The sequence below is a fragment of the Giraffa tippelskirchi genome, chromosome 7 (assembly GCF_054371585.1).
Source record: "Giraffa tippelskirchi isolate mGirTip1 chromosome 7, T2T-mGirTip1v1.2.pri, whole genome shotgun sequence".
Lineage (NCBI taxonomy): Eukaryota > Metazoa > Chordata > Mammalia > Artiodactyla > Giraffidae > Giraffa > Giraffa tippelskirchi.
Window position 1 is genome coordinate 100,685,225 of NC_137281.1, and position 27,994 is coordinate 100,713,218.

At 39.4% G+C, this 27,994-nt stretch overlaps 3 protein-coding genes and 1 long non-coding RNA gene across 15 annotated transcripts in view; 2 read left to right on the plus strand and 2 right to left on the minus strand.

The window, feature by feature from the left end:
* Positions 1-708: 708 nt before the first annotated feature.
* Positions 709-5,726, minus strand: LRRC57 (leucine rich repeat containing 57). 3 transcript variants are annotated; one of them, XM_081507907.1, is made up of 6 exons: positions 5,625-5,726; positions 5,144-5,248; positions 4,900-5,038; positions 3,975-4,243; positions 1,609-1,794; positions 709-1,151 (listed from the first exon to the last, which is right to left on the minus strand). In XM_081507907.1, the coding sequence occupies exons 2-6, from the start codon at positions 5,225-5,227 to the stop codon at positions 1,110-1,112; spliced, it is 720 nt and encodes a 239-aa protein (XP_081364033.1). In that variant the 5' UTR covers positions 5,228-5,248; positions 5,625-5,726; the 3' UTR covers positions 709-1,109. The 3 variants fall into 3 exon arrangements, with proteins under 3 accessions (XP_081364033.1, XP_081364032.1, XP_081364031.1); XM_081507906.1 differs by having other exon boundaries at positions 5,489-5,726; XM_081507905.1 differs by having other exon boundaries at positions 5,345-5,726.
* Positions 5,628-17,843, plus strand: HAUS2 (HAUS augmin like complex subunit 2). 9 transcript variants are annotated; one of them, XM_081507911.1, is made up of 7 exons: positions 5,628-5,750; positions 6,333-6,428; positions 10,999-11,091; positions 11,419-11,488; positions 12,573-12,705; positions 14,114-14,222; positions 15,808-17,843. In XM_081507911.1, the coding sequence occupies exons 2-7, from the start codon at positions 6,369-6,371 to the stop codon at positions 16,015-16,017; spliced, it is 675 nt and encodes a 224-aa protein (XP_081364037.1). In that variant the 5' UTR covers positions 5,628-5,750; positions 6,333-6,368; the 3' UTR covers positions 16,018-17,843. The 9 variants fall into 9 exon arrangements, with proteins under 9 accessions (XP_081364037.1, XP_081364039.1, XP_081364041.1 ...); XM_081507909.1 differs by lacking the exon at positions 5,628-5,750 and adding an exon at positions 5,790-5,967; XM_081507913.1 differs by lacking the exon at positions 6,333-6,428 and having other exon boundaries at positions 5,628-5,967.
* On the minus strand, positions 16,785-27,678 carry LOC145512991 (uncharacterized). Its single transcript, XR_014058987.1, has 4 exons — positions 27,580-27,678; positions 27,039-27,395; positions 26,340-26,465; positions 16,785-20,196 (listed from the first exon to the last, which is right to left on the minus strand). It is a non-coding gene; the product is annotated as an uncharacterized LOC145512991 (long non-coding RNA).
* Positions 27,512-27,994, plus strand: part of STARD9 (StAR related lipid transfer domain containing 9) — a 118,667-nt gene continuing 118,184 nt past the window's right edge. The window contains exon 1 of one of the 2 annotated variants that reach the window (XM_081507835.1): positions 27,512-27,982. In XM_081507835.1, coding sequence (XP_081363961.1) covers positions 27,936-27,982 — 47 coding nt within the window. In that variant the 5' untranslated portion in view covers positions 27,512-27,935. The remainder of the gene's footprint in view (positions 27,983-27,994) is intronic. The other variant, XM_081507837.1, reaches the window with a different exon arrangement.

Below are 27,994 nucleotides of genomic sequence, written 5' to 3' on the forward strand. Positions count from 1 at the left end.
ATCAGTTTACTTTTTTGCTTTTAATTTTTGGCTGCACTATGTGGCATTTGCGTTCTTAGTTCCCTGACCAGTATCAAACCCATGCTTCCTGCAGTGGAAGCATGGAGTCTTTAACCATTGGACTCCCAGGAAAGTCCCATTAATTAGTTGTTTTCAAAAGGCCATTTACAGGTTAAAGTTCCCCTGTCTTCTCCCTTTAAAGGATTAACCTTTCTTCCAGCCATAGTTATTAAAAAATCTTTATTTAGTATATTCTCTTATTCAGAGAATAAATTTGATAAACATAAGTTGTAAAATATTGTAGCAGTAGTTTTTTGATACGTAATTTGATTATTAATAGTTATAAATACAAAAAGATTACCAGAAATAAGACATTGTTCCTAATAAAACTTCAGGAAAAACTTGATTATTAAAACCCTTGTATCTTACAAGTTTTGCATATACAGTTTTAGCTCTTCTCAATAAGGCACCTGCAATAGTTTAAAAAAAAAAATTGCTACTGCAGCCTTGCAGAACACCTCTTAGTGTTGTGTTGTTTCTCTGGCAAAGTACACTGTTAATCAAAAGTCATATATTTACATACATCCTAAATTCCAAGAATAAATACTTGGAGGGACTGGAATAAAATCATAAATCCTCAGATTAACCATAGTGGCTTCTCACGAATTAACCTGAATTTCATAAAAACATGAAGTGTTAACACAGAGGTGGAATGGCAACTGATTTTATGAAAGCTCACACACTGAAACACATGAAATTTCAAGCTGTTGTGTGGAGCTATTCTGGTACCAGGCAGCATCCCTTCACTGTATACATAGCAACTAGCTACTGGGTTTCTTAAAGCCAAAGTAGTGATGGTTTTGAAAATCAACATTGTCCTTTGCCCTGTCCATGACTCAAAATGGAGGACGCTTCCTGCCTCTTGATTCCTTTTAGCTTATTTAAGATGAGCCCTGGAAAGGAAAACGATCACTGTGTGAAATGTGACCTCCTGGAGTATCATCTTCTTACAGCAGATACCCTTGAGAACAACAGGAGCCTTTCAGTCAGCCAGATTGCAACAGGTTCCAAGTCAGTGTCCTCTCTAGTTCCCATGCTCCTGGAGGACATCATGCAAATTTCTTCTTGGTGGCTGTGAACCTCTCCATGTACTAAAAATCATGAAAGAATTATGTGTTACTATGCCTGAGAAGGTTATTAACTTATTGGTTATTTAGGATTTTTTTTTAAATGGTTATTTAGGACTTTATGATTCTTTTTCCTTTAGGTTTTTATGGTTCTTCATTTCCTACAAAATCTACTTATTCTAGATGGAAATTTAAAGCACATGGTTTTGTGGGGTTTTTTCCCCCTTATATCCTAGTAGGAAGCCTATCAAAAGGTAAAGATGCTTTACAATAAGCTGTTTAGAGGAAAGAAAAAAATCATCTTGGCACAATAGCATTTGGCTGATTCTCAGAACCCACCTCCATATGGGAACAAATCCTATTGACATAAACAGGATTATATTGTACATACATCCTGTATCTGTAAATATTCATGTGGGTTACTTCACCTTTCTCTTCTCTGGAACAGGAAATAGAAATGCAGAAGTACAATAATACATACCTTATCATAGCCTTCCAGTTCTCGAAGTTTCTTAATTTCAAAAAGGTTGCCTTCCACAGCAAGCAGACAGATCTGCGAATCACTGAGGATGCTCTGTGGAAGCATACTGAGCTCAAGACAGTTCTCCTCCAGACGAAGAACTTTAAGACGAGGACAAGAAGATATCTTCACTGAGATCTGAGATATCTATTGAACAACAGTTTTTTTAAGAGGATAATAAGAAAAAGTACAAGCACTATAGTGATTATTTTTTACTAAATTAAAACAAAAATCTTTACTTGACTATTTGTCCTAGTTCTTTATTTTACCACCTCCGTTTTCTCACTACCCACTCATTCCAGAAGCCTCTCGTGTTACCCAGCTTCTGTTACTACTCCTCCAGTTTTTTGGGGGAAAAACTTTTGAAGGTCACTAGTGGCTTTTTTTGGAGAGGGAAATGGCAACCCACTCCTGTATTCTTGCCTGGAAAATCTCATAGATGGAGAAGCCTGGGGGGCCCCAGTCCATGGGGTCACAAAGAGTCGGACACAACTGAGTGACTAACACAACACACAAGTGGCTTTCTGGAAACACAACTCTGATAATAAAAGCACTGTTCATTATGGAAAATTTGAGAATCACGAGTTTAAAGAAAACAGCTGCCTGTAATCCATCACTGTAAACATTTTGGTAAATTTACTGCCAACCTTTTATGTGTACATAGATGCCAACCACTTTACTGCCAAAGTCAAGGATTCATGGACCTCATGCCCTGTTGCATTTGACTGTGCTGTCTATCCTTTCCTTGAAACTCCCTCTTATACATACTAAGTGCTGTGGGGTTTTTTTTTCCTATTTTTTGAATTATTCGTGATTTTTGGCTTCCCTTCTTGTTTCTATGGGCATTTTTCAAGCAGCAGTCCCTAGTACTTAATATTTGATTTTTCTAAACTTTCTCCTAGGAAAGCCTGTTCATTCTTAAAGCTATCCCTTCTGTTAAACTATGTATCTATGTTCATTTCTACTCACCTCTATTTCCTCTCCTGTGTCTCTGATTTTCAATAAAATACTTTGGATGCTTCACCATCGTGCCCATTCCCAAGAGCACCACTCTTCTTTTAGCTCTTGAGTGCAATACCAAGCAGTTATCTTTGACTTATTCACCTCTTCTGCCCTTAAAATGTGCCAAGTCACCTAGTTATATTTACTCAGCCTAGTAATCATCTCAGACCTTCATTAGGACCTAGTTAACTCAAATTCTCAGGCCCTACCCCAGACCGACAAAATCAGAAACAATGAGTATGGGGGCCCCATGATCTCTTAACCAGCAGTCCAGGTTATTCTAATGCACACTAAAACCTGAGAACCATTGATTTAACGGAGTATAAGAATGTAGAGCAGGTGTTCAATTTGCTTAGCCAATTTTTTCCCCAAATATTCAGAATGTTTTCTCCAAAAGCTCAAGAACATAAAAGAATAAGGAAAAGATAAGACCAGTCCCCTCAAAGACTGAATTTCATCCTAATGTAAGGTCAATACAATCTAGAATAGTTTTGACCAATAAAACTTAACTGCATTCTTTGGAATGTCCTACATCTCTGTGGTGTCCAATATGGTAGCCACTAGCCACATATGGTTACTGAGCTCTTGAAATATGGCCAGTGCAGCTGAAGAAATGAATTTTAATGGCCATGTGGCTACTGGCTACTGTAATGGACTATGCAGATTTAGAAGCACAGACTAGAAAACTAAAGACGACCTGGTCTCACTATGATTAATATTTCATCATTTGTGCTTTATTTCTAGATCAGATGTTGTTTCTCCAGTCAGATACATGTTAACCAAAGAGCTTCTGAAGTTAAACAACTTTCAAATACTACAATTAAAGCTATCCAACAAAGAAATGAGCGATCTACAGAAATCTATCACTGATGGTTTTTCAGCAAAAGCAGGATACACTTGACATGTCAAAGAAAAGACAAGTGAATGACCCCTGATGTCCAACTCTGAGAACTTATGAGTTTAAGCCTCTTTTCCACTCTATCTTCCTGACAGTTCCTAGACAGTTCCCTGACATAGTTGCTAGATAATCAGAGGTATTTGAGGAATACCCGAAGAACTCAAGGTTCCTGAGACAGGTTTCACTTTGGATATTACCTCCCATTATCTATCCCACCCTCCAAAGAACACCTACACAACAAACACATCCAGTGTCTCAACTAACTTCATGGTATGTTGGGCTTTGAAATTAGTCCAGTCCATAGAATATATCTCTCTTCTAGCCTCTGATACCCCTCTCCATGAATATAGTGTAGAGAACAATTGGTTATTCGGGAGATTGCAAACCGACATAACACATGGTAGAAAAAAACTGTTAAGCTCTAGACCTGGTTCTGGTTGAGGTTGAGTTCGATGACCTGCAGCTCCCCAACTGTGGCGGGTATGCTCCGAATCTGGTTCTTGGAGAGATCCACTACATCCAGGTGCCGTAGGCTACACAGCTGTGGTGGCAGAGCTCTCAGCTGGTTCCCAGAGAGGCTCAGGGTCTTAAGGGCAGAGAGTTGCCCAAAAGTAGATGGCAGCTCTCTCAACTGATTGTTGTTTAGGCTTAGTGTCTCCAGTTTCTTCAGATTGCATAACTCGTCGGGAAGAGCAGCTAGCAAAGAAAAAAATTAAAAACCTGAATCCAATACAGCTGAAAAACACCTTTGATGAAGTTTAAAAAAACTATAAGGCAGTCTGTTACGCCTCTTGTTAATATGCACAGGCATTTCACATGTTGCCCCATTTCTAAGTATTGCATCTTTACCAACATAGTCTTCAGAAGGTGAAGGTGCCATCAAAATGCAGGAAAACATTATGTGTATAACGGGCTCCTTTTGTGAAGAAGCCACTGCACAATCCCACAGCAATTTTCTGGGACTGGAAGGCCCTCTCCTTCCCATACCATCTGCCCTTCCAAATTAGCAGCAAAATTAACACTGTTTACAGTACACTCCAAAGATAGTCCCTTTCAAGTCCAAATTAACTTCTTATCAATCATTACCCCACCAGAGGAGGCTTATAGGTGTAATTATAAGAGACAGAAAGCCTCGAGGATTCTGCCATTCTCCTGCGTCTGGAGTTCCCAGAAGCTTGTAAGAAAACAAACAAGCAAAAAACCCCACCTTTTTTGTTGTTGTTAGATTCTGATACATTTAGTTGAATACCAGTTTAATAACATTATAATTATACTCCAAACTCTATTCCAAGAGAAAAACCACCCTTCTTAAAGCCGATCACTAGCAAAATTCCCAGGAGCAAAAGCCATACTCAATTTGTTATTGTTCAAGGAGAGGCTCTTCAGCAGAGTGAACTTCCCTATGACCATAGGCGGTAGATTCTCAATCTTGTTGTTGGACAAGTCGATGGTCCTGAGATTGCTTGTCAGCTTCTGCAACTCTGAGGGGAACTGAAGAAAGGGGTTCTCAGAGCAGAGAATCTCTTACCTATTAACTTCACCGCCCGCCGTCCCTCTCCCTTTACACTCCTTGGTCGGATCCCTCCCAGTTCTCACCTCGGTCAGCCCACGGTCCTTAAGTTGAAAGACACCAGTTTTCTGCGCGGTTTCCACATGAGCGCGGAGGGCACTGTTTCCCATCCTAGCGCCAAGGCTCAGGTCCTTGCGGGAAGGAAGCGCAGCTGTCACCACTCGGTTCTAGACGGCACCCAGCCACTCCGTCGGCCTCCCGGCTGCGTCTCAATCCCCAGCTGTCACCTCCTCCCGATCCCAGGATCTTGGAGGCCAGCTCAAGAGTGGCAAGAAAGAAAGAGAAGAACACCAGGCCCTGCCGATTTTGCAGCTGATCCGAGGCGAGACGCTGCTAGGAGTCGAGGGAAGATCAGGGATCCCCGAACTCGCCTCCTGCCGCTCAGCTCACGGCCGGTTCGGCAGGGAAAGACCCGGGATCCGCGCTCACTGGGATGCGCTGCCCAGGCTTCCGCACGGGCGGAAACGCCCTGTGACGTCATCGAGGCGCGCGGTGAGTTCCACTCACTCTGCGCGCCACCCGGGAAGGTGGCTCTCAGCCATGGCCACGGCGAGCCCCTGGGACCCGGCTACCGCGCCGAACGCTGCTGGGCTACTGCTGGGCCATTTCATTACATCGGAGTTGGTCACTCAGGTGCTTGGGGACGATGGCGTCATTAAGGAGGTGTACTCAGTGGCAACAGAAACTGGCTATGAGGTGGTGGTGCTGGCTGCCGGAGTGGGTGTGAGGGTGCCGGCTGGAGGCCGATAGGGCTGCTTGCTGGCAGAAGTGACTGGTCCGCGGTGGGTTATGCAAAAGTGGGGCTCTGAGTAGATGGTGTTTCAAGTGTCTGGCAGGCGAGATATCTCAGGTCAGTTCGTGGGCGATAATAAAACTAATGTTTCCCCGCCTTTTTTCAATCCAGTGATAACAGCCTCTAGATTGTATGGATGGCGGGGTTGGGAAATAATGGGTAGATAGTTAAAACGGACGTTCCTAAACGATGCTCGTCCTGTAAAATATTGAAGTCTTACGAAGCGCTGGGTCCAGGAGGGCGCCAAAGGAAGCACGCATCTTTACAGGCTAGGGAGTCGGGGGGCTGGGGGGTGGGGAGGGGGTTATTGGCGAGAAAGACCCGAAAGGCCTGGATATGAATGGCAAAACATAACCACAGCACTCCCCAATTCTCATCTTCCTCACTTCTCTCCTGTGTTTTCTTCCTACCAACTTGTCTAGGGCTCTGGGAGATGGTGAAGGACAGGGAAGCCTGGCATGCTGCAGACCTTGGGGTCACAGAGGCAGACAACTTATAAAGTCCAGTTCTGTAACAAAGTAATTTGATAAATTCATACTATAAGACATTTGGGATTTGTCAGACTAGAATGCATTGGTAGAAGATAAACCAAGGGAATAAGTCTCTGGTGAGTTAGGCTGGTGATTGCTTTGGGGAGGATCTTCCTTGTGTCCTTCAAGTAAGGCTAATTAGACATACTTGTTTTGCCTACAGGTAAGATCTGCCAATCCATAGCTCCTTAAGACCATCTTATAATCTTAACTACACAGCTAGATCCAATGAGGAAACTTCTCAGATTTGTAGCATGATTCTACTTTAAGCAAACTTTACATACGAAAACCTATTTTTATTATAAGGATTTATCATTCTTTCAGAATGATGTATTATATGATCCCTTTAAACAGTCTGTCCATTAAGTACACATCATCCCATGTGCATTAAAAATTAAGAGTGATGCTTAAAACTGTGTGATGTGATATGATACAATGCTTCTAGAAAATATAGCTTATTGAAGCTTTGTTCTGTTTTGATCTGTCCATTGGAGAATGGTTTAGTGAAAGAAAGGTAGGGTTAATTGTCTATAGGATAACACGGGATACTGCTTTGGCTTATGCCCTGTTGTTGTTGTTTTTACTCTGTGACCCCAGGGACTGCAGCCTGCCAGTCTTCTCTGTTCTTCACTGTCTCCCAGAGTTTGCTCAAATTCATGTCCATTGAATTGGTGATGCTAGCTAACCATCTCATCCTCTGCCATCCTCTTCCTCTTCTGCCTTCAGTCTTTGCCAGCATCAGGGTCTTTTCCAGTCGGCTCTTTGCATCAGGTGGCCAAAGTATTGGAGCTTCAGCTCAGCATCAGTCCTTCCAATGAATATTTAGGATTGATTTCCTTGAGGATTGACTGGTTTGATCTCCTTGCAGTCCAAGGGACTCTCAAGAGTCTTCTCCAGCACCATAATTCAAAAGCATGGATTCTTTGGTGCTCAGCCAACTCTTACATCCATACATGACTACTGGAAAAACAATAACTTGGACTATACGGACCTTTGTCGGCAAAGTGATGTCTCTGCTTTTTCATACTCTGTCTAGGTTTGTCATAGCTTCCCTTCCAAGGAGCAAGCATCTTTGAACTTCATGGCTGCAGTCACTGTCCACACTGATTTTGGAGCCCAAGAAAATAAAATCTGTCACTGTTTCCAATTTTTCCCCATCTATTTGCCATGAAGTGATGGGACTGGATGCCATGATCTTAGTTTTTTGAGTGTTGAGTTTTAAGCCTGCTTTTTCAGTGTCCTCTTTCACCCCCATCAAGAGGCTCTTTGGTTCCTCTTCACTTTCTGCCATTAGAGTGGTATCATCTGCATATCTGAGGTTGTTGATGTTTTTCTTAGTGGCCTTGTGAAAGTCTTAGTCTTTCAGTCGTGTCCCACTCTTTGCAATACCATGGACTGTATCCCTCCAGGTTCCTCAGTCCATGGAAATATCCAGGCAAGAACATTGGAGTGGGTAGCCTTTCCCTTCTCCAGGGGATCTTCCTGACCCAGGGATCAAACCCAGTCTCCCGCATTGCAGGCAGATTCTTTACTGTCTGAGCCACCACAGAAGTCCTTCTACTCTGCTCAGTTGCTTCAGTCGTGTCCGACTCTGTGCAACCCCACAGACAGCAGCCCACCAGGCTCTGCCATCCCTGGGATTCTCCAGGCAAGAACACTGGAGTGGGTTGCCATTGCCTTCTCCAATGCATGAAAGTGAAAACTGAAAGTGAAGTCGCTCAGTTGTGACTCTTGGCGACCCCATGTACTGCAGCCTACCAGGCTCCTCTGTCCATGGGATTTTCCAGAAGTCCTTACATCCTAGATATTATTCCCGCAAACTTGAGTCACAGCACCTTGATCTGAGCTCCCTCTACTGGCAATACATGAGATAAGGGTCTGGACATACAAAACCCCCTCAGAATCTATTTTCTAATAGAAAGGAAGAGTACTACACATACATACACACATAGTCAATTTTCTGTCTGTGTACTGCTCTCTTCCGCACCTCACTCCCATTTTAGAGCCTCTCTGTTACGCTGCCTCCCTTTTAATGTCCCCAGCTAGAATTCAGTATGAAGAAGAAAGGACAGAGAAAAAAAGAAAGGATGCTCACAGATACAAGAATAAACAGATATGTAGATATAGATACCACAGTGTTATCAGGATTTTTACATGAATGTCTAGCACATGAATGTCCTGGATTTCAACTTCTTGTACATAGCAGCAGAGTAAACAGAAATATCCTAAACAGATGCCCAGTGGCATGTAAAGTTCATATAATATATAATGGTAGTTGTCAATAGTAAAGACTTTGGAATTTTCCAATCCTTGCTTTTTTTTTTTTTAAGGTGTTCCTAAGTCACAGTCCTCAAAACAGAAAATTTCCATTTACTAGAGGAATTTGACTGTTCTTTCCTCTCTCCTTTTCTTGAAAATTCTTGTTTTCCCTCTGATTTCTCTTGCATGTTTTTGGATAAGCTCCATTACCCTGTTGTGAACCCAAGAGTTTACTAGTTTGCAAACGTGCAATCAAGATTAGTGTACAAACATGGAAGGATGGAGAGGTACCAGAGAAGGAGGAAGTTACAATGAGAAATAGGAGATGTTTTACTTTAATTTACCTTCTTACCTTTAATTTACCTTCTAAGAGAGAGCAGAAAGAGTCAGGCCAGTATAATGGAAATGCAAATTGAATGTATTCTCATTTCAGCCCTGACACATTGGTAGTATAAAGTTGAACTAATAGTTAACCTCCCCAATCCTCAGGTTTGCCACCAGTAAAATATCCTGTATTGTCTACCTCAGTGAATGGCATAACTATCTGTCCAGTCACCTGAAGCAGAATCCTTGGGAGTCATTAATGACTTGACTTGATTCCTCATTCCCTGTATCAACTAGGACTTATGAATTCCACCTTCTTAGGAACTAATATCTCTCTCTCCCTTTCCTTTTTAACTGCTACTGACCTAATCCACAGTCTCATCTTCTCACTGGGTATGCTGTGGCAGCCACCTGTCTAAATATCCAGCCTCCAGTCCAGCTCCACTAGTTTTTTGTCTGTTTGTTTGATGTTGTTGGCTCATTACCAGAGTAGGTTGGGGTTTTTTTCCCCCACAATGTTGTGAAACTATTTTCAAACTTTTCTTTATTATCCCCAATGGAATCCCCATACTCATTAAGCAGTCACTTCCCACTCCTTCCTCCCCCATCTCCATTAATTTTATTTTCCATACTATCTCCATTTACATTTCTAAAATAGGTATTATATATGATTGTGTCACTTCTTCATCAGAAAACTTTAAATTGCTCTCATTTTCTGCATTATGATTGCTTATCATAGCTATCAAGATCTCCCATGATTATGTAGGAAACTATGTTTACAGATTCATCTTTCCCTTCTCACATATATGTTAGTACTAACTGACAGTTACTGAGCATTTACAATGTCTAGTATACCTTTTCCTTACCATCCATCATGAGCTTGTTAAGGGCAGAGAGCTTGTTTGATTCATCTTTGAATCTTCCATTGTCTTGACTCAGTGTTTATAAAATTGATTATCATCATTCAGCCAACTTTTGCTATGAAGGGCCATAGAGTAAGTATTTGAGGCTTTTAGGTCTATAGGGTCAAAACGAGGCTATTTTAGTATGAGAACAACATGAGATAATAAGTAAATGAATGAACAAAGTTGAGTGTCAGTGAAACTTTATTTCTGGACCCTGGAATTTGAATTTCATTTAATTTCCATGTGTCACAAAATATTTTCTTTTGATTTTTTTTCTCCAGCAATTAAGAAACATAAAAACCATTCTTAACCCTTAAGCTACACAAAAACAGGCAATGGGCTGTATTTAATTCATAGGAGGTAGCTTCCTAGCCCCTGGTCTATATGGTATCTGAAATTCTTTCCTGTGCCAACATTCTAGAAAAGAAAAGGATAATAGAAAAAACTATGGATGAAGCCAAGGGATGAAAAAAGATAATGTTCTTATTCTGTGATAACCTGTAATTTTAAAAAGTGATATAACAGACTGAAATGATATAAAGAAAGTGGGGCAAGGGGGTAGGCTTTTTACAAGAATAATTATGTCTGGACGAAACTATTCCTTTATCTGAGAGAGGAGGAATATGGAAAGAGACAGTATGAATTACTTGTAGCCAACAGAGGTCATTAAGTGAATCAGATGAATGATTCTGTGGCCCAGAGTGTTTGATTTTAGCCCCAGCAAGGCCTAATAGACTAGGTCTTGGTCATTTGTGTAGAAATGGTTCTCTAGCAAACTCAGCCTTAGAATTCTCTGGTAAACTATCAGTAGTGCCAATCTGTTGTGCATGATGCTTTAGGAAATAGTACGAAGTGATTTTGTTTGTTTTTCTTATTTTTTTTTAAAGGATTTGTGATGGTGGAGGTTTTAAAAACAGGAAGTACACGTTGCTACTATCCTACTCTGTACTTCATTTTTCATGGGGAGTGTTGGACATATCCTCATATTTTAGACATGTGGGCATGCTATTCCAGTGCACACAGAAACTTTTTATGACATACTACTACTTTGTCTGTTCACTTACCAATAGGAGATGTTAAATATATCTAAGAAATCAACTTCTTGCTTTGTGAACTTCTCCAGACTACAGCAGATCACAGATATTCAAGCTAAAATCTACCAGGTAAATTTTGTTGGAGTTTCTACTTTCCACTTCTACTAAAGGAAAGCATCTTAATTGGTTCCAACAATTTTCTTGCATGTAGAATGGTGTCTAGTACATAGCTGTGTAGGCTTTTCTTTGCAGTAGTTAATAATAGTAGTAATCATAGTAGTAATGAGTAGTAGCAATAGCAGCAACAGGGCTTAAACACCAAAATGAAAAGCTTCCATAACAAATCGTCTTCCTGCTCCCTTTAAATATTCCTGAGTTAAAGACTGTCCTTTTTTTAAAATCAAAGTTTAAACTTTACTTCGGGTAAGCTAAGTGGTATTTTTGTTTTTAATGTAGAAAAACCTGGAAATTGAACTCCTAAGCCTGGAAAAAGATGCAGCAGATGTTGTCCATCCTTCCTTTTTGGGTAAGTGGTTTAGTTAAATGAGTAATCATTAGAATGTCAACTTTTTCTTAAGATTACTTTAAATAAGCACTAGGCTACAAGGTTATGATAATTTTTCCAGGTATTATGTCAAAGCTAACAAAGTCTGCTTTTTGTTGTGCTCAAATAAAAGTCCTGTGGGTTAGCTATTGCAAATAGCATAAAAAGTGGCCGAGGTAGGAGCTCCTCAGAGTCAGTAGAGCTTAAAAGACAAAGGCTGAAGAATCTTACAGATGAAAGGATCCTAAAGGGACATGACAGCTAAAGCAAAGGGTAACCATGGATTGAACATTTGATTAGAAAAAAGATTTTTTGGTATAAATGACATTATTGTGATATTTGGTGATGTTTAAATATAGGCTGCATTAAATATTGGTAGTATTATACCAATGTTAAATTATCTGAATTTGATAGTAGTGATTTGATTCTCTTGTATAACTACACTTGTTGTTACATTAGAGAATGTTCCTATTTGGGAAAATACATGCTGAAGTTTTAGAAGTAAAAGGTCACGACATCTACAACTTACTCTCAAATTGGTTATGAAAAAATATATGTATGTGAGTGTAAAGAAAGAGGAGAAAAAATGTACCCAAATGTTGGTTGGTGAGTCTAGGTGAAATGTATATGGGAGTTCAGTCAGTGAACTTTTCCTGAAACTCTTCTGTAAGTTTGAAATTTTTAAAAAATAATTTAAGAGTCAGTTGATAGCCATTAACCGAATTCTGGGGAAAATACTGAAATAAAAGTAGCTGATAAGGCAAATGTTTGCTTTTTAGTGTTCATATAGAATGTTAGAGGCAAAGACTTTATGTGAAAAATATGGGTCTGGCTATAAAAAGTAGGAGTAGAATTGGAAAACACTAAGAATTTAGCACTAAATTGGGTAGTCAGTTGGAAAAGTAAGAGAAAATATTAATTGTTAAAAGTGAAACTGGTATTGGGTATTAAAGATAGCAAAGGGGAGATATTTAGGAGAGAAATGGTGGGATTGATTTTTGATGTTGATAGTGATTTCAAAACTTGTCCTGTTGCTAACTATAAATTCTGACTCTGGTTTGTGTAGCTCAGAAGTGTCATAGTCTGCAAAGCATGAATAATCATTTGGAAGCAGTGCTAAAAGAAAAGCGGTCCCTCAAGCAAAGACTGTTGAAACCCATGTGCCAAGGAAACTTGCCTATTGAAGCTGTTTATCACCGGTTAGACTACAAAGTAGACATTAACAGTTACATGTTTCCTGAGTGTAGTTTTTGTTTAGTAATTATTTCATAGCATAATTCATTGAACAGTTTGTATGAGTGATTGTATCTATTAACATTATTATTAATGCTGATACATTAAACCAGAAAGAAAACCCTTTACTTTTAAAGAATTATAGCAATGCTGAAGAGAAAGGCTTTTCTTTTGCCCAGTGTCTTGGAAATTATAATGATTTTAATGAAAGAAATTAGATTCATAACATAGTAAGGTGGATAAAATCATTTTTATTGTGTATAGACAGTTTTCTGTGATGTAAATTTATTATTATGTTAATATCTCTATATAAAAATTCTGTTGGAGGAGTTTAAGCAGGGACAGATGAACACAGGGTCAACTAAAAGGAGGAAAATTACAATTCTGATCTCACCTGTGCTGACTGTATGCCTCAAAGCCATGGGCAAATGACTTAAGTTTTTACCTTTGTTTCCCAATCCATAGAAGGGGCATGCTCTCTTTTTCTCAAAGGAGTATGGAAGTATCAAATTGAAGGTGTAGGTTATTATTAATAATACAATTAAAAAGCAGGCATCTGGGGATCTGATACCAGTGTCTTACTAACCGACCCTGAGCTGATCAATATTTCCTTTTTTTAAAAAAAAAATTTATTTATTTGGCTATGACAGGTCTTAGTTACAGCATACAGGATCTTTAATTGTGGCATGCAGGATCTAGTTCCCTGACCAGGGATGGAACCCAGGCCCCCTGCATTGGGGAGTGCAGAGTCTTAACGGCTGGACCACCAGGGAAGACCCAGTATTTCTTCTTAAGTATCAAATCTTTTACCTTACAGTCAATTAATAGATATACAAATCCCATGCTTGTGAATATATTCAGTATAGTAAAATATCATTAATGTATATACTATACATTATAAATATCAGAAGAACTAAGTTATAATTTGAAGGCATTTTGCAAATGCAAAGATTCAAAGTAGTTTCATGTATAGGCTATTTCAGTGAAGCACATTTATCTTTGTTGTCTTCACCCGTCACCAAGAATAAGTGGATTGAAATGGAATGAGGTTTTACCTAGAGAAATTTTTTTACTTATGTGAGAAAATTATTAACTTTCATGTTTGTCTAACATTAGGTAACATTAGATACAATTAGTGTTGTCTCTTACTGTTTTTCTGTTTGGATGACAAGCTAATTCCTGTTTAAAATGAAAGAGAAGGACCTTTTTTATCACTGATATTTCCATGAATGCAGAAAGGTTATTAATGACTCATTGGGTAGATTGTAATTCTCTTATTTCATATTAAAAGTTCTAATTAAAGGGAAAAAAGAAAACACAAAATATCTGAACTGGAAAAAAAAATAGTTGACTTTTTTTTTCTCTCTCCTTCAGATACATGGTGCATTTGCTGGAATTGGCAGTAACTTTCATCGAGAGATTAGAGGATCATCTTGAAACAATTAGAAATATCCCTCATTTAGATGCAGATCTAAAGAAAATGGTGAGTATTACCAATGGCATTTAGGTACTTCATCATCTCCTTTCACCTTGCTTATAACTATCATTGGTTCTTTTATACTAGAATCTCAAATGTGTGATCTCCCTGTTTAACTTTTTGATGGCTAATATTATCAGTGAATTATTTTTTTAATCAGGGTGCCTTTTTTAAAATTTATAAGTCATTTTACCTTGTTTTATTCTAATATTTAATAAATGTGTTATCTTCATTGTGCAAGGAACTATGCTGTTTGTATCATGAGAGAGAAACAGATATGACCAATCCCTTCCCTCAGATTTTCAAGGTTTGGTGAGAGAAAGTATAAGATACTTTCTTCTTTATAGTATTATATTTGCACAGTGAGTACAGCAGAGAATGATAAAGATGATGCTATCTATTAAGTACAGAAAAAGGGGTGATTACTTTCATTTTAAGAAGATTGGGAATAGAATAGGAAGTAGGAATACTTCAGTAAAGTTTTAAATAGGCGTTAGAAGCAAGCTGCATTTTGAAGAATCAATGAAAAAGAGTAGCTCAGCCAAAAGCAGCAGTTTGAGGCAAGACATGAAAATTAGAGAGCGTAGGTAGTTTGAGGGAAGAATGGTACTTCAGTTGATTTTTAAGGGTATTGAGAGGGAGATTGGCTCAGGGTTAGTTCATGGAATATTTTGAAAATCAGACTAAGAAGTTTAGACTTTGAGTATTTGGGAATGGTTGGATGTTTTTTTCATTTGTTTTTAGAGAAGTGCACAGAGGGTTGATTTACTTAATCAGAACTGTAGTTTAATCATGGAGAAAATAACTGGGTAGACTGAGCCTTGTCACTCCCCAGTATGGGCATAGCATCAGCATCACCTGGAACCTTGTTAGAAATGCAGAACTCCTTCACCTTAGACCTTCAGAATCCCAATCTATAGTTTAACAAGTTCCTCAGGTGATTTCTGTACACATTAAAATTTGATGAGCTGTGGGTTAAAGAACTAGGCAGAGGAACCAAAGGCAGAGAAACTTGGAGAATAAATATAGTTGTTCAGATAAAAGATTTAAAGCATCTGAATACAAAGGATTGTGTTGATTATTTTAGATTCTGGAGATCAAATTTCTATCACGTGGCTACTATTTGGACAAGCGACACACCCAAGGAATGAAGTTTCTAGCCTTGGGGACTTGAGGATGAGTAGTATCAAGAGATTAAAGAAACCAACAAGTTTGTTTTCTGACATGTCTTATACAGAGAGTTAATGTTTAGTCATGGTTTGTTGAACTGTAGTTAAATTGAGTTTGAGATACTGAATATGCATCTAGATGGAGATTTCCAGAAAACTGAAATGTAGGACTGAACTTTAGGAAGATTATAGTTTGACCGTATAGACTGAGTGTCATCTGCATGAAGGTGATCAGTGAAGACAAAGGAGAGTTGAGCTCACAAAGAAAAGGAATGTGTAGGAGATTTAAGGAGCCTTTGTATTAAGAGGCTGGAAAAGATCAGTTGTTAACTTTTGGTGTCATAATTATTATGATACAATAATGATGTATTAATAATAGACATGATTTCTCTCCTGTTTTCCCCTTCTTTCATATGTTACAGAGCACAGCTTTAGCAAAGATGGATATTTTGGTGACTGAGACAGAAGAACTGGCAGAGGATATACTCAAGTGGCGAGAACAACAAAAGGAAGTTTCCTCTTATATCCCCAAAATATTAGCTGAAAAAAATTCTCTTCATACACATGATGCTATAGTGCCTCCTTTACCTCTTACTTCTAAAGTTAATGTTCAGACTATTAATATCAAGTAATTATCAGCTGTTTATTTTTATTTAATTATATGTAATTGTGTGAAGCCCATTTCTAGTCAATTATAACACAGGTATTTATAGACTTTGCCACTAGCCAAACTGAAAGAGCCCTCTTTATACTGAAATACTAAGATTCCAAGTTAATTAAGACAAAACTGAATTTTCTTTTGTTTTCCATGTATTTTTATTCCACTTTTCAATAAAACTCAAATATAAGTATGGCAATTTATTAACATGAGTGCATTAACCATATAGTAGGCAGCAGACTTGATTATGTTTTTAAAAAATGCATGCTTTTGAATTAGAAGAGTCTAGAATCTGAAAGTATGTTGATTATTCCTGTGGGATTGTCACTAAGTGTACAAAAGAATAACAGCAGACCAGACTTCGTTCCTTTGAAAGGCCTGCTTGTAAAGTTGGACCTTGGCTGGCATCTGGAAACTTAGATTTCAAGAGGGTTCCCACTCTCGTCAGTTAGAGTTGCTTGCTGTAACTAAGGTGTTTGTACAGTGTGGTTTGTGCTGACACATGCTTTCATCCTCGGAATCTAGAATTTGGATATATGCTAGGCAGGATGTACCTATGTAAATAGCCCACAATAACAACCCTGGCTGGCACAGCTTGTTTCTTTGTTTTGTATTGTTTTGGCCCTGCTGTGTGGCTTGTGGGATCTCAGTTCCCCGACCAGGTATTGAACCCAGGCTGTTGGTAGTGAAAGCGTGGAGTCCTAACCACTGAACTGCCAGGGAATTCCCTGGCGCTGCATCTTTTGTTTTTGTTTGTTTGTTTTTGGCACTGCATCTTTAATGAGGTTTTGTGGTAGACAACGTTTCACACATGTCACAATTCAGTTGCTGGAGGAATTAAGCACATCCTGTGGGACTCTACTGACAGAGGACTCTGGAAGTTTGTGCCTGGTTTTCCCCCAGACTTTGCCCTGTATACCTTTCGCTTTGCTCTTCTGCTTCGAATGCTTTTGTTGGAGTAAATCATAGCCATGAGTACAGTGATGTGCTGAGTCCTATGAGTCCTCCAAGCACCTCATCAAACCAAGGTGGCAGGGAGAGGGGTTTTGGGGACCCGCCACATGAGGCAGTTCCAGAGGGTATTCACTGGCAGCCTTAGGAACAGGCCAAAAAGCAAAGTAGAGCAAAGAAAAGAAAAAGGCACATTATGGTAAAACTTTGAGAGGTTTTACCTCACAAATTGCTCAGATATTTTACATATCAAAGTTTATTATGCATATAAAAGAGACTGGTATCCTAAGTCTGAGGATGTATTTATTTGTATCAGGAGTAAAACTACTCTTGGCTTTTTTTCAGACTTAGGGTTCTCTTTTGCTTTAAATGTATGCTTCAGTATTTTTATACTGTTGCATTCTCTGTATCACCGGAGTTCACTTATCATTTTATTCAGCATACTTTTAAAGACAAGAAGACCTCAACATAGTGGATGAGTTAAGTAATTGTCCATAAGGAAACAGTATCATTACCCAAAACTATCCTGCTAAAACAACATGTTTTGAAGCCTGTTTTGCTGACCTTTGCAAAAGGGGTATAGAAGAGTTGTCATAATGTCTTGAATATTGCTGAACATTGCCTAGACACTTTAAGCAAAACTTTAGTTGTATTTCATTAGAAATCAGTTCAAGCCCATTCTTGGTTTCAAACATCCTACTAAGCATTTTCTTCATGTAATTTCATATATGTATATATGAGTATATATTTTTTGCATGTCACAGTTACTGATCTATGATTGTTTTCAGTATTATTTTTGCCTTTTTTTGTCTTTTTCAAAATAAATAAACCTTTAGTTTCTAACTAAAATTTTGTGGTCCTTGTCTGAATTCTGTATTGAAAGGACAGATTCTTTATTTAGTATACACAGTTAAAGTATAAGGATACAGGTTATCTGATTTACAAAAGCTTCAGGTAAGTTGAGACTGAGGGTCTACTACAAAGAGAAAAACTTAATTTAGTACTATGCTGAAGTCAGTAAGTGTGGATCAGTTGTTCTTTTCCCCCAGCTTCTAGACATGTAGATACTATCTATGTTGTTTAGTCACTAAGTCGGGTCTGACTGTTGGAGCCCTATGGACGGTAGCCCACCAGGCTCCTCTGCCCACGGGATTGCCCAGGAAAGAATACTGGAGTGGGTTGCCATTTCCTTCTCCAGGGGATTTTCCCAACCCATGGCTCTTGCGTCTCCTGAATTGGCAGACAGATTCTTTACCAGGGGAAGCCTCATGCGTGGGTGCTCAGTTGCTCCAGTAGTGTCTGACTCTTTGTGGCCCTGTAAACTGTAACCTACCAGGCTCCTCAGTCCATGGGATTCTCCAGACAAGAATACTGGAGTGGGTTGCCATGCCCTCCAGGGGATCTTCCCAGCCCAGGGATTGAATTGAGTCTCCTGTGTCTCCTGCATTGTAGGCAGATTCTTTACCGTTAAGCCACTGGGGAAGCCCAAGGGAAGCCCCAGATACTATCAATAAAATCCAAACAAAAATAGTTCTGAATATTTTTCTACTTACACTAGGTGTGTGAGAGTTGTGAATTCACTTCTAACACAAGAATGATGCTACTTCATGAAGACCATTCTGAAGAAATTTGAGTTGCTGCCTGATTTTTCCAGCATTTTTCTTATTTTACCCCTTGCTCTGATCTGTGATTCTGCCAACCTGACCCCTGTTATCCTCTCAACGTTCCATATCGTTAGGAAAATAGTCTGAGGAACAGGAAAACCCGAAGGGTTTCCTGACATGCAAAATATAGAGTTGAGATATTAATAAAATTAATGTATTATGGAATTTCCTGAGTTAATCCCTGTAAAACATGAATTTATATGAGATTTATTCTGCAATTTGGGGAATCTACTCATGTAATTAAGTTTATCTTAAAAATTAGTGTAATTCAAGATAAGTGGATCACGTTCTAGAGTTCTTTTTATTTTGCCTTTTCTTTTTCCTTTCTCAACCATTTTCAAAGAGACCCTACACAGACTCAATATGCTTCCTTGTCAAAAATTAATTTACCTCAAGATGGCAACATACACTTATTTTTGATTAGTAGATACTAATAATATTTTCTGTAACTTACATTTTCTTTTCTGAGTTTTAGCTTTTGTGAGGCATAAAAATTTTACTTTGGTCAATAAAGATTTACTTGAAAAACTTTGCAGGATGGAAGGCTTTCTGCAGAAAACCTGATAATAGGTGGGAATCACTGAATAGTGTATCAGTAATCTGAGATGCCTTTTCTCTCCAAGCTCATCTTATATTCTTTCCATCTCCAACACCAAATTCAGAGATTTAGAGACAGGGCTTGTCTTTAGCTACTATATTACGGAGAGTAATAATAGCAAAGGCAAATTAGATCTGGTTTTGAAAATCCAAGTTCCACTATTTACTAGCTGTATATTCTTTCTAACTAATTTAGTATCAGTCTCACTTTCCTCATCTCTGAAATGAGATGATAACAGTACCTACTTCATGGATTCTTGGGAAGAGTAAACAAGATAATGTGTAAAAACCAATCAGTCGCTAGTACATAATAATTTAAAGTCATTGCTGTTATTAGATAGAACCCAAACAAAGATGATTTTGATAACTCCCTTTCTAAGCTATTCCTTTTATTCCTTCAGGCAGAATGTTCCAAAAATATGAACTGGATATGATGGAACTTAGTTAAGGAAACCATTTTGGATTCCCTGAAATTTTACCTTATAAATCACAATGAGGTCACTTTAAGGAGTCCAGAGGGAGAAAGCTAGCTTGGTTAAATCACAGAACAGTGTAACTTCAATTCTAACAAAGGAAATTCAGATTAAAACTTCTGAGGTGCTTTTTTCTCACCTATCTAATTGGCATAAAGTCAAAAGCTTGTTGAGATAGCCTGCTGATGAGGCTGGAAAAACAGGAATGCTCAGTATTGCTGATGGAAATTCAAAAATCAATCATATGGCCCCTACGGAGGAGAAAAAGTGTTATTCACTCAGTCGTGTCCAATTCTTTGTGAGTCCAAGGACTGTAGCCTGCCAGGTTCCTCTGTCCATGGAATTCTCTAGACAAGAGTATTGCAGTGGGTTGCCATGCCCTTCTCCAAGGGATCTTCCTAACCCAGGGATTGAATGTGGGTCTCCTGCATTGTAGGCAGATTCTTTACCTTCTGAGCCAGGGAAGTCCTACAGAAGAAAACAGGAATATTTAGCTTAAGTGCATAAGCATTTCCTTTTGGACTCAGCAATTCTACCTTCAGGAACCTACTGCAAAGACATATTGGCAAAAATAAGAAGAGATGTATGCATATGGCTATTTACATCAGGAATACTTTTAGTACCAAAAGACTGGAAACAATCAAATTTGCTATTAGTAAGGGAATGATAATATAAACTATGGACATCCACAGAGAGAACCATGCAGATGTAGAAAGGAATGAGGTATATCTCTACATACTGACAGGAAGTGATCCACAGGATACACCATAAAGTATAAAACAAAGTCAGAATCAGGAATTCCCTGGCAGCCCAGTGATTAAGACTCAGTGCATTCACCGTTGTGGCCCGGGTTCAATCCCTGGTTGGGGAATTAAGATTCCAAAAGCTATGCAGAGCAGCCAAAAGGCCAAAACAAACAAACAAACAAAACCAAAGTCAGAATAGTATGTATTTTACTGCTTATGTAAGAAAGGGGGAGGATAAAAAATATATTGTATATATAGCATGTATAGTATAAACTAAAAAGCATGGAAATGAAATTTTTTTCCTAGTCCTTCAGGTGCAAAAGTAGGTTATTCTGAGATATTTCTTATTTCTTATAGTAGGCATTTTTTTGCTATGAATGTCCCTCTTACAGCTGTTTTGTTGTATTTCATAAGTTTTGTTATGTTTATTATGTTTGTTACTTTTGTCTTACAGTTTTTACATTTTTTTCTTTGGTTTCTTTTCTGACCCATTAGTTATTCAGTAGCATTTGTTTAATCACGTATTTGTGAATTTTCCAGTTTTCTTCTTATAATTGCCTTTTAGTTTCATACCATTGTGGCCAGAAAAGATGCCTGATATAGTTTCAATCCTCTTAAATTTATCTTATTTCATGGCCTTACATAAACTAATATAATATGTCAATTATATGTTACAAAAATTTATAAAATTATTGCAATTTAAATTTTTTTAATTAAAAAATAAAATAAAGACATAAAAGGGACCAGAAATCCTTGAAGAAAAGGCCTACATCACACTTGGAACATGTTCAAGATGTACCTGAAACTTCCTGTCATGTCAGAAATAAAGGAAGCTAGCAGAGGCTACTGGAGCTGAATCAAAAGTCAATGAGCCTCTTTAATAAACGGTGCTGGGAAAATTGGACAGTTACATGTAAAAGAATGAAATTAGAACACTTTCTAACATCATACACAAAGACAAACTCAAAATGGATTAAAAACCTAAATGTAAGACCAGAAACTATGAAACTCTTAGAGGAAAACATAGGTAGAACACTCGATGACATAAATCAAAGCAAGATCCTCTATGACTCACTTCCTAGAGTAACGGAAATAAAAACAAAAGTAAACAAGTGGGACCCGATTAAACTTAAAAGCTTTTGCACAGCAAAGGAAACTATAAGCAAGGTGAAAAGACAACCCTCAGAATGGGAGAAAATAATAGCAAATGAAACAATTGACAAAGGATTAATTTCCAAAATATACAAGCAGCTCATACAATTCAATACCAGAAAAACAAACAACCTAATCAAAAAGTAGGAAAAAGACCTAAACAGACATTTCTCCAAAGAAGACATATAGATGGCTAACAAACACATGAAAAGATGCTCAACATTACTCATTATTAAAGAAATGCAAATCAACACTACAATGAGACATCACCTTACACTGGTCAGAATGGCCCACATGAAAAAAAACCAATAAATGCTGGAGAGGGTGCAGAGAAAAGGGAATGCTCTTGCACTGTTGGTGGGAATGTAAACTGATACAACCACTATGGAAGATGGTATGGAGATTCCTTAATAAACTAGGAATAAAACCACCATAAACCCCAGCAATCCCACTCCTAGGCATATACCCTGAGGAAACCAAAATTGAAAGAGACACATGCATCCATTGTTCATTGCAGCACTATTTACAATAGCTAGAACATGGAAGCAACCTAGATGTCCATTGACAGACGAATGGATAAAGTTGTGGTGCATATACACAATGGAATATTACTAAGCCATAAAAAGGAACACGTTTGAGTCAGTTCTAATGAGGTCGATGAACCTAGAACCTATTATACAGAGTGAAGTGAGTCAGAAAGAGAAAGATAAATACCGTATTCTAACGCATATATACAGAATCTAGAAAAATGGTACTGAAGAATTTATTTACAGGGCAACAATGGACAACAGACAGACAGACAATGAATAGACAGAGAACAGACATACGGATATAGGGAGGGGGAGAAGAGGGTGAGATGTACGGAAAGAGTAACATGGAAACTTATATTACCATATGTAAAATAGACAGCCAACGGGAATTTGCTGTATGGCTCAAGAAACTAAAATAGGGGCTAGAGGGGTGGGATGAGGAGGGAGATTGGAGGGAGTTTCAATAGGGAGGAGATATATGTATACCAGTGCAAAGAAATAGAGGAAAATAACAGAATGGGAAAGACTAGAGATCTCTTCAAGAAAATTAGAGATACTAAGGGAACATTTCATGCAAAGATGGGCTCAATAAAGGACACAAATGGTATGGACCTAACAGAAGCTGCAGATATTAAGAATACACAGAAAAACTGTACAAAAGAGATCTTCATGACGCAGATAATCACAATGGTGTGATCACTCACCTAGAGCCAGACATCCTGGAATGTGAAGTCAAGTGGGCCTTAGGAAGCATCACTACAAACAAAGCTAGTGGAGGTGACGGAATTCCGGTTGAACCATTTCAAATCCTAAAATATGATGCTGTGAAAGTGCTGCACTCAATAGGCGAGCAAATTTGGAAAACTCAGCAGTGGCCACAGGACTGGAAAAGGTCAGTTTTCATTCCAATCCGAAAGAAAGGCAATGCCAAAAAATGCTCAAACTACTACACAATTGCACTCATCTCACACACCAGCAAAGTAATGCTCAAAATTCTCCAAGCCAGGCTTCAGCAATACGTGAACCATGAATTTCCAGATGTTCAAGCTGGTTTTAGAAAAGGCAGAGGAACCAGAGATCAAATTGGCAACATCCGCTGGATCATCGAAAAAGCAAGAGAGTTTAAGAAAAACATCTATTTCTTCTTTACTGACTATGCCCAAGCCTTTGACTAAGTGGATCACAATCAACTGTGGAAAATTCTTCAAAAAATGGGAATACCAGACCACCTGACCTGCCTCTTGAGAAATCTGTATGCAGGTCAGGAAGCAACAGTTAGAACTGGACATGGAACAACAGACTGGTTCCAAATAGGAAAAGGAGTACGTCAAGGCTGTATATTGTTACCCTGCTTATTTAACTTCTATGCAGAGTACATCATGAGAAACACTGGGCTGCATGAAGCACAGGCTGGAATCAAGATTGCCGGGAGAAATATCAATAACCTCAGATATGCAGATGACACCACCCTTATGGCAGAAAGTGAAGAACTAAAGAGCCTATTGATGCAAGTGAAAGAGGAGAGTGAAAAAGCTGGCTTAAAGCTCAACATTCAGAAAGCTAAGATCATGGCATCTGGTCCCATCACTTCATGGCAAATAGATAGGGAAACAGTGGAAACAGTAGCTGACTTTATTTTTGGGGGCTCCAAAATCACTGCAGATGGTGATTGCAGCCATGAAATTAAAAGATGCTTACTCCTTGGAAGGAAAGTTATGATCAACCTAGCTGCTGCTGCTACTGCTGCTAAGTCGCTTCAGTTGTGTCCGACTCTGTGCAACTCCATAGACGGCAGCCCACCAGGCTCCCCCCATCCCTGGGATTCTCCAGGTAAGAATACTGGAGTGGGTTGCCATTTCCTTCTCCAATGCACGAAAGTGAAAAGTGAAAGTAAAGTTGTTCAGTCGTGTCCGACTCTTCGCAACCCCATGGACTGCAGCCTACCAGGCTCCCCCATCCGTGGGATTTTCCAGGCAAGAGTACTGGAGTGGGGTGCCATTGCCTTCTCCATGACGAACCTAGACAGCATATTAAAAAGCAGAGACATTACTTTGCCAACAAAGTTCCGTCTAGTCAAGGCTATGGTTTTTCCAGTAGTCATGTATGGATGTGAGAGTTGGACTGTAAAGAAAGCTGAGCGCCAAAGAATTGATGCTTTTGAACTGTAGTGTTGGAGAAGACTCTTGAGAGTCCCTTGGACCACAAGGAGATCCAACCAGTCCATCCTAAAGGAGATCAGTCCTGGGTGTTCATTGGAAGGACTGATGTTGAAGCTGAAACTCCAATACTTTGGCCACCTGATGCGAAGAGCTGACTCATTTGAAAAAAACTCTGATGCTGGGAAAGATTGAGGGCAGGCAGAGAATGGGACGACAGAGGATGAGATGGTTGGATGGCATCACTGACTCAATCAATGGACATGAGTTTGAGCAAGCTCCAGGAGATAGTGAAGGACAGGGAAGCCTGGTGTGTTGTAGTCCGTTAGGTTGCAAAGAGTTTGACACAACTGAGTGACTGAACAACAACAACAGCTAATTCACTTTGTTGTACAGCAGAAACTAAGACAACATTACAAAGCAACTATGCCCCAAGTAACAAAGGAAAAGATCAATGGATATACTACCCACAAAGCAAACTAGTAGCTAAAAAAAAAATTTATTCTCTTGGCAAATTCAATTTTCAATTTTCAACATTATTAAATCACATCACTCTGCTATACATAAGCGGAGAAGGCAATGGCACCCCACTCCAGTACTGTTGCCTAGAAAATCCCATGGACGGAGGAGCCTGGTAGGCTGCAGTCCTTGGGGTTGCGAACAGTTGGACACGACTGAGCGATTTCACTTTCACGTTTCACTTTCATGCATTGGAGAAGGAAATGGCAACCCACTCCAGCGTTCTTGCCTGGAGAATCCCAGGGATGGGGGGAGCCTGGTGGGCTGCCATCTATGGGGTTGCACAGAGTCGGACACGACTGAGCGACTTAGCAGCAGCAGCAGCAGCTATACATTAGATCCCAGAACTTATTATATCTGGGCATTTGTATCCTTTGACCAACACATCCTCATTCTCCCTATCTACTCTGTTTCTATGAGTTTGATTTTTAAGATTCTCTATACAAGGGAGATCATACAGGATTTTTCTGCCTGAACTATTTAACTCAGTATAATGCTCATCTATGTTGTCAGAGCTGGCAGGATTTTCTTTTTCGATAATGAATGAGTAATATTCCACTATATATATATATATATATACATACATATATATGTCAGATGTTCTGTATCCATTCATCCTTCAGTGGACAATTAGGTTGTTGCCACATCTTGGCAAATCATAAACAATGCTGCAATGAACATGAGCATGCAGATATATTTTTGAAACAGTGATTTCATTTCCTTTGAATATATACCCAGAAGAGGGATTGCTGGATCATAGGTAGCTCTATTTTTAGTTTTTTGAGGAACTTTCATACTGTTTTCCCTAATACAGCCATTCTTTCCACTGCAAAGCACAGTGAGTAGAGAAGCCATTCAGAAGACTAGGTTTCCAGGTGAATTTGAATTGTAAACCAGCTGTCCCAATACTCCAGGGATGAGTCCATTCAAACAGATGAGAGAGGAGGCTAGATAGGTAAACTATTATTGGAACATGCCTGACATATAAAGGCATCACCATGATTCTGTTACTGCCACCGTAGTACTAAAATAGCCTCCACTTGGTCCCTCTTGGGCTTCTATCCTTTCCCTTTCCTGAAAATAGTCTCAAAACAGAGTAAACCTTTAAAAATATAGATCACATAATTTTACTTAATTTTTTAATTTTTAAAATCTTTATTGGAGTATAGTTGATTTACAAGGTTGGTTAATTTCTGCTGTATAGCAAAGTGAATCAGTTATACATATACCTACATCTTTTTTAGATTCTTTCCCATATAGGTCATTATATTGAGTAGAGTTCCCTGTGCTATACAGTGGGTCTGTATGAGTTATCTATTTTATATATAGTAGTGAGGATATGCCAATCCCAATATCTAATTTTCCCTCCCTCCCTGCCCCTCATAACCATAAATTGGTTTTCTACATCCATAACTCTATTTCTGTTTTGTAACTAAGTTCATTTGTACCACTTTTTTAGATTCCACCTATAAGTGATATCATACGTTATTTGTCTTTGTCTGACTTACTTCACTCAGTATGACAATCTCTTGGTCCATCCATGTTGCAGAAAATGGCATTATTTCATTTTTTTTTTATGGTTGAGAATAATTTTACTTTTGTCCTTAACACCGTCCAGTAGCTTTCCAGCTCACCTAGAATAAAATCCAAAGGCTTTACCATGGCCTCACGCTACCTCTATGATTCTCTCCCTCTGTCACCCCATGCTATCCCCACTGGCTTTCCTACTGTTCCTCTAACATTCCAGGTTTTTACCAAGTTCAGGGTCTGTTCCCTGTGTCTGAAACTGTCCTTCCACAGAACAGCATCACTCTTCTTTTACAACCTTCAGGTTTTTGTCAAGTGTCACATTCTCAAGGCCTTCCCTGGCCATATTATTTACAGTTTCAACACCCTCCTTACTCACTTCCTACCCCTCTTTCTGCTTTATTTTCACTCCTTAGCTAATCTGATATACATGTTACTTAAATTGTTTTACTTATTATTAGTTTCTCTCACCAAGGTGCATGAGGTCAGAGGTTTGCCTATTTTCTTCACTGCTATGACCTTGATCGTAATACATGACTACTTAGGAAATACTCGTTAAATACATAAACTAATACCTGCAAGTGCTCCTCCCTCCAACACACATACAGTTTCTGAAATCCTATATAAAGTAGCACCTTTCTCCCTGCATACACACAGAGATCATTACTGAATTTCCTTACCGTGCTTTTTCCAAAAAGTTTCATTTAGCACCATTCGACACATTATATATTCACGTATTTACTCTCTCTTCCCTTCACTGTGGATTCTAATTTCCACGAAGTTTAGGACTGTATCCTCAGCGCCTTAGAACAGCACTTGACTCTGAGCAGGTACTCAGTAGCTACTTCTTGGATGAATTAATGAACCAGTTCTGTCCGATGGCATTCCCTACACGATCACAAACTCTCTCAGGGTGGCGCTGAGCTTCCAGCACAATCTAGAGAAGCTCGCCACTGAGAACTCTAAACTCCGAATCCAGTGCCTCTTAAAGGAAGGGAACAGCAAAAACATCGGTGTTCCCCACTTCATTTCTGCCCCTAAAAGTTAACCACAGAATCGACAGATCAGGCGAACGCAGAGAATAAAGGATTTAGTACATTACTAAACGTACAAACGAAGACTCTGTAAACTGTCTTGTGTTAACGAATTTACTAGACTTTGTAGTGCTTCGGACACTGGGAAAACAAAAGCTAGTTTCTCCCAGGCGGGACCCAGCCTTACCCAGCCAGGATCTACACCACCCCGACCGCGAGGCTCAGGATTGGTCCAGGCTCCTCAGGCCTGGCTGGGCTTCCGGCCCGCTTGTGGGAGAGGCCGTCCCGTGAGGCGCGTGGGCGGAGCGAGGCGGGGCGGCCCAGGCGTCCTCCCGCCCACCCGGCTCAGGAATGGCCGAGGCTCGGCAGGCACCACCCCGGCCATGCGTCGGCCCGCATATGGGCGGGGTCCTCCTGTGAGGCGCGTGGGGCAGGCGGGGCCGGACCCAGGTTGGGGCTGGGCTGGGTCTTGGCTTGGCTTAGGGCTGGGTCCGGGGATGCTGCAGCTGGGCAGACCCGCGGGGTTTGAGCCGTGGCCGACGGATGGCCAAAGTGCGGGTGGCGGTGAGGGTCCGGCCCCTCAGCAAGAGGTGAGTCTGGGC

What these genes read in the sequence shown, in the direction of transcription:
- HAUS2 (XM_081507908.1), top strand. Translation starts at nt 5,658, where the DNA reads ATGGCCACGGCGAGCCCCTGGGACCCGGCTACCGCGCCGAACGCTGCT. An exon ending in ATTGAAGCTGTTTATCACCG is followed by an intron (nt 12,706 to 14,113) that starts GTTAGACTACAA and finishes TCTCTCCTTCAG; the next exon opens with ATACATGGTGCATTTGCTGG. An exon ending in ATGCAGATCTAAAGAAAATG is followed by an intron (nt 14,223 to 15,807) that starts GTGAGTATTACC and finishes CATATGTTACAG; the next exon opens with AGCACAGCTTTAGCAAAGAT.
- LRRC57 (XM_081507907.1), bottom strand. Translation starts at nt 5,227, where the DNA reads ATGGGAAACAGTGCCCTCCGCGCTCATGTGGAAACCGCGCAGAAAACT. An exon ending in AGGACCGTGGGCTGACCGAG is followed by an intron (nt 5,039 to 5,143) that starts GTGAGAACTGGG and finishes CCCTTTCTTCAG; the next exon opens with TTCCCCTCAGAGTTGCAGAA. An exon ending in CTTGAACAATAACAAATTGA is followed by an intron (nt 4,244 to 4,899) that starts GTATGGCTTTTG and finishes TTTCTTTGCTAG; the next exon opens with CTGCTCTTCCCGACGAGTTA.